A 10584-nucleotide genomic window follows, 5' to 3' on the forward strand; every position below is an offset into this window, starting at 1 on the left:
AAATCCTGCTGCAGTTTGTCCTGATGTCAAAGTAATCTTTGTATCACACCTCACTCCTTAAAAAGTGTTACTTTTATTGACAAGTCAGTGGTTGAAATGTAATAAATACTAAACCAACCTTATCCATCACACACAATGGATCAATTGGCTTTTTGGCCTCAGGAAGTGTGTGAGCAAGTGACCACACTATTCACAGTCGTGCACACCAATCACCTGGATTGCAGTTCACAGTTTAAAGGATGTGATTACACACCACAGCTTAAATGGTGGCTTATGAAACTTCATCATGGGATTTCAGGTATATTGGCTTAGAAATCTTCCTTAACTTTTCCTGGTGTCGCAATGTACGGCCTTGTTTATGGGCAAGGCCCATAGGAGGCAGGTGGATCTGGAAAAGAAAACCCCACCAGTTAGGTGCATATTGGGAAGAAAAATACAGACTAAGTTTCACTGAGTTTTAAATCATTTCTTCACACTTTGGAGAGGGTCACTCTATTGTCTCAAGCCAGGTTATTAGATTTCTAGGAGGAGCACTCTCTGAGGAGTGATTAGTGGTGTAACTTTCAGAACTAATTGGTGGTGTAACTAAAACAGAACTAATTGTTCTGTTTATTAAAATCCCATATATTTTAGGCCTTAATAAAATCCTGTATATGCAAGGCCTTAGTAACTTTGTTTTGCAGCTTGGTATCAGACAGCAATGATACTTGATGAAATAGGAGTGCTGACAATGTTCCAGTAAGAACTAGAAACCCTAAAAATGCTTGAGTAATGTCTTGAATCACTGTGTGATTTATTCATACCTACTTAACAAGTTACAAAATAACTCCAAACTGTATGCACTGAAAGCCTGCCTTTTTACTGTCATGATTATATATATATATATATATGGCACATTAAAATGCACAATCAATGTCATTGACTCCATAAGCAGAAGGAGCATAGGTGACAGACTCTTCCTTTGACTGACAAAGTCTTTATATTCCATAAGACTGTTAGTGGGAATCATGCAGCTGTAACCCTGAAATGACTGAAAAATGTAGGTGGTAGAAGTCAGGTGTTACTGTTGCTGAGGCTGTCATCCTGTAAGATGGGTGTTTAGGTGCAAATAGTAGTAAAAGCACTGACTAAAACAGCAGTAGAGATTTCTAGAATCTGAAAAATAATAATCATCCCGTTTGTCTGAGAGAGCAGATCCTTTGGGATTTTGAAACCACTGCAGAGCACACATTTTAGGCCCATTTCTAGGAACATTGTTTGCCAGCTGAGCATTGCTATTCTGCATACTGAAACAGATGGTAACAGTGACCTTAGTCTAGGCATGCATCTGACAAAGATACAATTTAATTTTGACCATGACTGCCTTGATAAGGGAACTACAGATGTGAAAATATCAACTCATCAACAGCAGTGGAGAGGATCCCTCTATGGGAGGCAGCATAAAGTATTACTGACAGAAGTGACTGGGCAGTGAGGAATCTGTACTGAATGGTGCACTAGAAAACTCTGCTGCAAATTCCAGCATTTCAGTAATCTTGGACAGTATTTCAGCAATCTTGGGCATGTTCTTCTGTAGGAAGAAGGGAAAAGAAGCAGCAACACAGACAGCTATTTCATGAGGCCTGATTTGTGACCAGAACAGTTAACAGTAATGTAGGCTATAAAAATTATTGTACCTATGGCAGATGTAATTAGGAATTTTTATTCTCTCTCTCTCTTCTATTATTTGATTCCATTACCATGTTTCTGTATATTCATTAGTTGGCTAAATATTCAGAGGCCCTTGGAGTTTAGTTCATACAACTCCTTTTAAGCTTTGACTCCTCATTTTGAGAAGAAATTCTCCAATTTACAGTGAAAGATAGAGAACATCTCAATGTACATTTGGCTGTGCTTTAGCATACATTTAAATGCCAGCTCATCTTAAAATGCAGTGCAGTGAGAGTGATGGAAACTGATGGTTTTGTTGTACAGGGAGAGCTCAGCAGGTATCAGTGAAGACTTTGTGATTTATACTCACGGGTCTCGGGTAGGGGATGTTATAGTGAAGCCCAATTTCTATTCTTGCCTCACATTCTTCTATGCATTGCTTAATCAGCTTTGGATCTGTTACCTGTGACGATCAGACAAACAAGTGTTTTATATGAGTTCAGTAATTAGCAATTGGAAGCTCAAGTGTAAATGATGCTCAGCACATGGCTTTCCTTAGCTTATTTTGGCAAACTCAAGGATACAATGAATTGTATTTTTCACACCCATAAAAGGTAACACTGGTATTTTCCTGGACTCAGCAGCTCTGGGCTTGATGGTGCTGAATGTTAACGCCCAAAGGCTGTCAGGACTGAGGCTACAGAAGGAGTTTTTTACCCAAACATGGTATTTTCTCTGTAAAAAGACAATACACACGTAAACTACTACAACTACATCTATGAAAAAACCACACTCATCTGTTCATCACTCTGCAAGGTTACCAGTGGAGAAAGGAAAGACACTGCTTGGTGTACATTCTGTTATCATCCTATCCAGAAACTCTCTTTGAAGTGAGAAATGTGGTGTGAATTATGACTTAAATTCATTTTTTTGATTTTGCATTACTTCACTTTAGACCCAGACCAATATGGGATATAAATAAGTGTTGTGATCTTGAATTACAAGAAGGGCCTTTGATTACCAGGGTTTGAAATTTCTTCCTTAAGAAAAAAATTAAAGTGCTTCTTTTAAAAGAAGTGCCAATAATTGCTGCTTTGAAAAGAAAAAAAAAAGAAGCTGCTGAGTTCTGTTTGCCATTGCAAGGGTAATGATACACTTAGCTAACTTTGTAAAGATCAAAAGCTGCTTCAATTACACAAGCAGTATCTTTGGAATTTAATTTTTTCTTGGCACTTTTTTACTGAAAAAAGACCTTTTAGACTTTTACAGTAGTTAATGAAGAGCTGAAATGATTTGAAGTTTTCTCAGGGATGATATTTAAACTGTAACCCAAATACACCAGCATTTAAGGTGAATGAAATTTTGGGAACTCAACACTTACATTCCTATCTCATCATCCAACCACAGAGTGCAAAGAGCAAGAGAAGAGTAATTTGGAAATTCAACACCATGAGGACACTCACATTTCTGTTTTTCCGGAATAACGTTCTGGCTTCATTTCTAATGTACTCTTTCTCTCTCATGGTTTCCTCTGTCTGTCCTGACGCCGACTGCCAGGTTTTGGCTATTCGCAAAACCTTGCGGTAAAGGCCGAGAACTTCTTGTCGAGTTGCTGGTGTCATCTAAAAAGACAAGACAGACCCCCAACACATGCATGAACATTTGAGTTGCCAAAAGGTCAGCAAGCAGGACATTTGTTGACACCATTAAATTAGTTTTAAAATATTTCCGCCGTCCAAAGATATGCTGAGCTGCATGAAAAAACCCTGAAATAGCTGTAGACAATAATTAGCTGTTGAAAGTTGAAGACTCCGTCCAGCAAAGTATTTATATAGATACTTAAATCTATCTCCATTCAAACAGCTTGAGCTCTTGCTCCAAGTTAAGCACTTGGTTTAGTGCTTTGCTAAATCAAGCCTGGTACAAGAATGCCTGGGTTCTGTTTCACTGATGTTTTGCAACAGACATTGGGCAAGTCACCGAAACTCTACGTGTCCCCCTTCCTGAGACATTGTTGTACCAATGCTGACCCTATCTTTGCAAATCTGTGAATGAAATACATGATAAAACCAGCACAATATTGTTGAAAACTTGTATAGGCTCCAGGGGCTGAGAGCCTTATTTGTGATACCATGGCAGTAATGATTCAGCTGGAGTTTGATGTGATGAAAAGGTGATGAAAGCTATTTTATCTAAGCACTCAGGAGAGGCAGACTAACTGTGGATTTAGGAAAGTCCTGAATGTCTTGATTTTCAGAGCTGTGTACCTGCTGAGCCCACTGAATCAGCCTCCAGGTGTGATAAGACTATTTGTCAGAAGAAAGAATGAAATCTTATTCTTGCTTTATGTAAATGAGTATTTTATCATGTAACTGGTTACACTATTTCATGACAGACCACAAATATCCCTGAGACAAATCCACTTCTGGATAACAAAATTTCATGTCATGAATTAAATTAACAGAAACAATGACTTCTGCTTAAGGGGCACTGCAGCTGTCGAAGGTACCTTACTGTCCCAAAGGAAGGTGCAGCAGCACTGCCAAGTAAATACATGGATACAATGAGGAACAAGTGTCAGGGACAGGACATTATCTGACTATCAGGATCCATTTGCCAACCTGGAGCTCTAATTACTGTGGGTGAATCTACCCTGAAATCAGACCTGTGTGCTGGGAATGGACAGTTTGGAGCAGAGTAATTCAGACAGCCTGACCTTCCCCCTGGAGGGAGCACACTTGGCCATGAGGAAAAGCTGCATCCTAATGCAGCACCCAAACTACCATAGGAAGTTTGGCAGTGTGCTGTGGCTCAAATCCCTGCAGTCTGTGGCAATTCCTGGGATTCTGGGTTTTAAAAGAGGGGCTAGAGCCAAAGGCTTCTCAGGCTGTACTGTTCTTGAGCTCCAGCACAGTGGCTGACCAGAACCAGCCTCCTGTGGCTCCAGACACTCACACCCTCTTTCCCTCACCAAAGTTGGAATTACAGATACTAACCTGAACACAGGATTTGGCTCATGTTTGGGTTTTTTTTTCATAAGAAATCCTGAACTATAAATTCCTAGCCTTATCTTAGCTGTTGCTGTCATCTAAAGGCCTTTCATGGTTTCAAGAACTATTTTTCTCTGATTCTTAAGAGTGAATATTTTTGTTTTGCTATTTGTATTTTAACATGTTTAACCAATCATATATTTTTCCCCCAGATAGAAAATTATTTTCCTACACAGCAGAAAGTACTTCTAGTAAGTGTTTATGGTATTTCTAGGAAATGAATTCCACTATAACTAGGTAGTCCCAGCTCATCAAACAGTTTGGAGTAAGTGCTTAACTTTATCCACTTTAGAGATCCATTTTAGGCAGTGAAATCAGTCAGACACAAAGGCAAAGATGTACATGTATCTGAAAAATCACTGCTTCCCCCTGCTAGGTGCATATTTTGTACAGAAAAGAAACAGTTCAGTTACAAGGGTTAACCCAGCACAAGCAGAGTCCCGAATCCTGGCCTCACCTAGAGCCTCTCCTGACATCCCTCCTCTGCTTTTATCTGAAGGTGTCACCTCTGAGAAGCTGTTAACAGGTTAGATTTTCATGTAATCCATAGAGAAAATAAAAGGAACAATGTTTGGGGTAAAAAATGTTTAAAATACAGGTTTCAATTCTGATCTATGCATCAGACAATTTCCAAAGTGATAGCTTGGGACAACACATGCCCTTTGTTCAGAGCTGGCTACACCTGCTGCCCTTGGATTTTAAACATACCAAGAATCTGTTTAGAAAGATTTTATTGAAAAGTCTAGAACCAACAATTATTTTCCCCACTAGCTGCTTCCCCTCCCTCACCTACAACTTACTCTTTTGTTCTTTAACTCCTCTGTGCTGGAATTGCTACAGAACTGTGTAGCCCCTGATCTAGGCATGGGCTGCACTTCTGCATTCTTGCTCTCCTTCCCACATATGCTGGATGATGTAAAAGACATTAAGCAGCTATTCATCTATACTCAGCAACCAGCTGCTCCCAGGGCTCATTCAGTCAATAATTCTTATCATTACAAACCTGCTCATAAGCCATTTCTGCAGAGATACATAAATGAAGGTATGAGGAGCCCTTTACAGATCGAGGACTTCTGTCTATGACAAAAAAGGATGAGAGCAAATAAGACAAAATTCAAAGCCTGGGTCAGATTCTGATCTGAGTGGGAGTATAAATAGGGAGTAATTCCAGTGAGAGCAAAATTACTTCCAACTTAAAATGTTGTAAATGAGATTGGAATTTTTTCTTTGGTATAAACAGAGCCCACACTGACAGAAATGTAAGTGATGGTACAAGTCATGTATCAGGTGCAATTTCATCAAGTGACACTACTTGTATTAGTTTTGTGGGTGTGCAAAATGATTCTGAGTGGGATAGAAAGGAAGATAAGGGAGGCTTTCATGTCCTTGTAGTTACTCATCTTGCAACTTACATCTTTGGCATTTAAATCATAATTATATTTCACATCTCTGGAATGCTAAGTGGATGTTACACCACTTTTCCACTAACACCCATCTTGTGGTAGTCACACCCATTGTTTAACTTCTACCACCCTTCATTTTACTGCAGCACGCAGCCCACAGAGGTTAACCACAGGCGTTTCTGTCAAAAAGCACAGGGCTATTGTATTAGCTGAGCAAATTTCGGGTGTTTAGTGCCACAAAGCAAACCGGGAGAAGTCACAGGAAGGTGTGCCCGCACAGCCGAGTCGGTGGGGAAGAGCGGAGGTCGCAGCTGGGAGCCCAGTGCTGGAAGCCGGGCTCTGGAGGGAAGCCAAGCGCTGCCTCCGAAGGAGCCCTGCTGGCTGCTGGGCAGAGCCGACAGCCCCTTCTTATCAACACACACCTCAAGCACCTGAAACATCCCACTGCACCCAAACTCCAAAGGACATCTGAGCACTTAATGACTTACTGCAGGGTGAACATGCAGACTTTTTTCACTGTTAATTGAAACAAACAGTCTCTTAAGACTATAAAATGCAGTAGGTTTTTCTTTCAGGAAACAAGTAGACATTCCTTTGGATTGTTAGATGGTTGACCCAAAAGTTCAATAATCTGAATAATCAATGAAACACCAGTCTTATTTTGCTATTTGCGTGCTTGCCTAGAATTTAAACTAAAAGTTCATATAAAAATAATAAAAGGAATCTGCGAACTGCACTATCCAATGACCCCAAGAGTGCAGTGTCAAAGCACAGCTAGGACAGAGGCTGCACCAAGACTGACTGCAGATCCAGGAGCACCTAAACCTCAGCTGCTTCCCAGCAGGGGATGCTTGGCTGGGAACACATGTCCAGCACTCTCCTCCTCTGCACAGCTCCTTGGTGAAGTTGTAAGTCTATTTTATTTCATCCTTTCTTCTCAAGTCAAGGATTAGCTACTCACTTTAAGCATAAAATCTGCCAGCAGTGAGTACATAGAGGATTTTAGAAAATACAGGTTGAAAGGAAGAACCCATGGGGGGAAAAGGGTATTTTAAAACAATTGATCTCTTCTTTCACATCCCAGCTAACTGGGGCACACGTTAGTAACACACACCTTGTGCTGGTGCTGAAAATGGATTTGCTCAGGGGAGGTGGGGAACAAAATCCTGCATGAAATAATTTGAAAAGGCAGCTTTGAACTTCTCAGATACAAAATGTTTTATTTAGCAGCATCACAACTTCTATTTGACAGCTGGTTTGCTACTGGCAAGAAGTCTAAAGACACAGTGACAAACTGCTAGGCTGACTGCTTCCAAACAAAGCTGTGGTCACATCTCTGTTATGAAGTAAATGATGTCATTCGAGACCACGGTGTATCAACACTGTAGTGGGGAACACCACCATATTCCATACTATGTGTCCATAAAACAATCCAGCCTGTATGCCAATCTACAGCTCCTATTTTCAAATGCCCTCTTTGGCTAATGTTTATTTAAAGAGATGCAAAAAAATTCCCATATCTGGGGTTTTTTTAAGGGGCTAAACAATGCCACTTAGCTAAAAAGTGGCCTGCAGTCTCTCTCCTGCTGCTAATGCAGCAGATAATCAATCATTCCTTTCAGAGCTCTCCACAGCAACAAGAGGTCAGTAATCCATATTCATCTTTCATGCAAGTCTGCCACAATGAGTCTGTGGTTCCTAAGGCAGCAGTGGATTTGGGCTGTCATTTCCTTGAGGCCAACAACTGAGACAATGAGTTCCTGTGGCACAGGGGCAGAGAAGGGGTCACAGATTCCTGTGATAGCTGGATAGGTCACATGCCTTCCAGCAATATTAAGTTTCAAAATCTAGTTTTCCACAGAAGTAATTTTGCCTTCTTTTACTCAAATCAATGACTCAGTGGCCTGTGACAGTAGCCTGCAAATGCTGACCACATGTGGCTGCAGAATGTACTGGCAAAATGAAAATTTCATTTGATTTTCATTCTTGATTGAACATTCATAACTGTTTTTAAAGATTCAGACAAAACCAAATCCTAGCAAAACCTCAATCACAGCTAAAGTATTCCATCTCCACATGGTGAAAAATGACTAGAATGAAAGATCATGTTCTTCCATGATGGTGTTACATCCTCATTTCTACCAGTGCCACAAGCCTTAAATTTCCAGACATTCCCATCAATTTGACTCAAAGATTTATTTCTCACTCTTTCCATCTACAAGCTGCAATCATAAATATATGCAGATTTGGTGAAAAAGAATGAAGTTACTGAACCAAGATATTCTGTAATGGTCTCTAAAAGCAGGGTGACTTTCACACAGGGTTTAGGATTTTGTCATGCCAGTGTCTTTCTGCTGGCAAACTGAAGTGATCTGAAACCTTGATCAACACCTCTGAACCAAACTCCCTAAGTCATTGTACTCACATTGTTCATCAACTGGGATGGGAACTCTGCTGTTCTATCTGTACCTCAGATTTCTGACTGAACTTGGATCTCTTTTAAGCTTCCTTTTGCATATGGAGCAGTCTTTTGATCAGAAAAAGCAAACTGCATGCAAAGAGAATATAATTAAATAGTAAAAGCAAGGACATGGATTTTTATCAGCTTGAAAACTGACATAGTCAGTTCAAATAAGCCAATTTGCACAAAATTAAGGTTATACAAAATTTTTTTCACTTGAATAAATGAAGGTGGCAACCCTTAACTAGTTGCTTTTGATCACTGGGTTTTCATTCTCTCTGAGGTGGTCGAAGCATTATCTGGTTTTAGTAGGACATACAGACTTGCCCTGGGAGTGCTTCTTGTGATGCAGGAACCTCAGGAAGAACAGAAATGCTGACTTAGACTGTGGGAAGGGGGGAGGGAAATAAAAAAAATTGCTTTACTTATTTTTTAGCTTTCTCAAGAAAAGCACGCAGTGTCCAGGTAAACTCTAAAGCAATAGGAACTCATCTCCAGTCTTGTCCAACTCTGTTGTTCATGCTTTCAATACCATTTTCTTTTCCTGTGTGTTTAGTTCTCTATTACTTACAAGCAGAGAAAGATTTTAATGCAGAGTGAGAAATTTAGCAGAGAAAATGAATTCTCAGCTATCCTTGGATGGCCTTGCTTATATAATATAGAAGCATACAGAAATATAACAACACAGACACAAGCTCCAGTATAGATTTATGCACCTTATTCATACCTTGGCTTCCAGCCAAATGCAACTGAATGCCTGAATAGAAATATTTCCCAGCACTGGAAATGTTCCCAAGCTCGAGAACAGGTATAAATATTAATGCTAGCAGAGACAAAATCCTCCCTGACCCTTTTCTTACTTGATTCTGAGGGTCACTCAATGAAACTCATAGACAGACCTGTTTTTTAGTTGCTATTTGAGAACCACAGCACGGCTGTGGGCATGGAGGGCTGTGGGACACAGAATCAGGTGAGCTAGAAAAGAACTCTGAGCACACCAAGTCCCGTGTGTGACCAAACACCACCCTGTCAACCAGACCACGTCCAGGCTTTCCTTGACACCTCCAGGGATGGTGACTCCAGCGCCAAACTGGGCAGCCCATTCCCACATCTAATCACCCTTTCTGTGATGTTCTTCTCATGTCCAACCTAAACCTCCGTTGGCGCAGCTTAAGATGCTGCCTTCTGCTCCTGTGGGTCACTGAGCACTGTGGGTCACTGAGCACTGTGGGCACTGTGGGCGGATGAAGGCTCAGGGCACCGAGGCCTGAGGACATTGAGCACTGTGGGCACTGGGGCTTGGAGTGCTGTGTGTCACAGACCGCTGTGGTCACTGAGCCCTGTGGATCAGACCGCTGTGGGTCACACACCGCTGTGGGTCAGAGACCACTGTGGGTCACAGTGCTGTGCGTCACACACCGCTGTGGGTCACTGAGCCCTGTAGGTCACACACTGCTGCGGCTCAGTGAGCCCTGTGGGTCACACACCGCTGTGGGTCACAGACCGCTGCAGCTCAGTGAGCCCTGTGGGTCACAGACCGCTGCGGCTCAGTGAGCCCTGTGGGTCACACACCGCTGTGGCTCAGTCAGCCCTGCCCACACCGGACGCCCCCACAGCCGCTGCCACAGTCAAGATGGCGCTGCCGCCCCCCATGGCCTGGAACCGCGCGGCCACTGGGGGGCGATGTCGGTCTGGGGGACGTCCTTGCGCTCCCTGGCGGCCGGGGCGGCCTTGCCCCGGCAGCCGGGCGTAACCAACGCGCAAAGGAGACGGGGGGGGGTGTCGGCCCACCGCCCGCGCCTCCAGCCTCTCCCCTCCCTCCGCCCTCTCCGCGTGTACGCCCGCCTTCCCCCCCTCCCCGCTTTACCTTGGTGCAGTCGTGCCGCGGCCCCGCCCCGCCGGGTGCCCCCGCTCCGGTGGGCGCGGGAGGCGCGAGCCGCCGCCTTCCCTGCCCTCACCGCGCGTGCGGCTTCGCGCGCCCCGCCCTCCACGCGGTACGTCACGGGACGTCACGGCGCGT

The 10584-nt window shown here is 42.8% G+C and overlaps 1 protein-coding gene across 1 annotated transcript; it reads right to left on the bottom strand.

Annotated features, from left to right (window-relative positions):
- Positions 1-54: 54 nt before the first annotated feature.
- On the bottom strand, positions 55-10565 carry LYRM1 (LYR motif containing 1). Its single transcript, XM_041462055.1, has 4 exons — positions 10432-10565; positions 3114-3272; positions 2021-2113; positions 55-388 (listed from the first exon to the last, which is right to left on the bottom strand). The coding sequence occupies exons 2-4, from the start codon at positions 3270-3272 to the stop codon at positions 272-274; spliced, it is 369 nt and encodes a 122-aa protein (XP_041317989.1). The 5' UTR covers positions 10432-10565; the 3' UTR covers positions 55-271.
- Positions 10566-10584: the final 19 nt, after the last annotated feature.

The sequence above is a fragment of the Pyrgilauda ruficollis genome, unplaced genomic scaffold (assembly GCF_017590135.1).
Source record: "Pyrgilauda ruficollis isolate IOZ18807 unplaced genomic scaffold, ASM1759013v1 scaffold16, whole genome shotgun sequence".
Classification (NCBI taxonomy): Eukaryota; Metazoa; Chordata; class Aves; order Passeriformes; family Passeridae; genus Pyrgilauda; species Pyrgilauda ruficollis.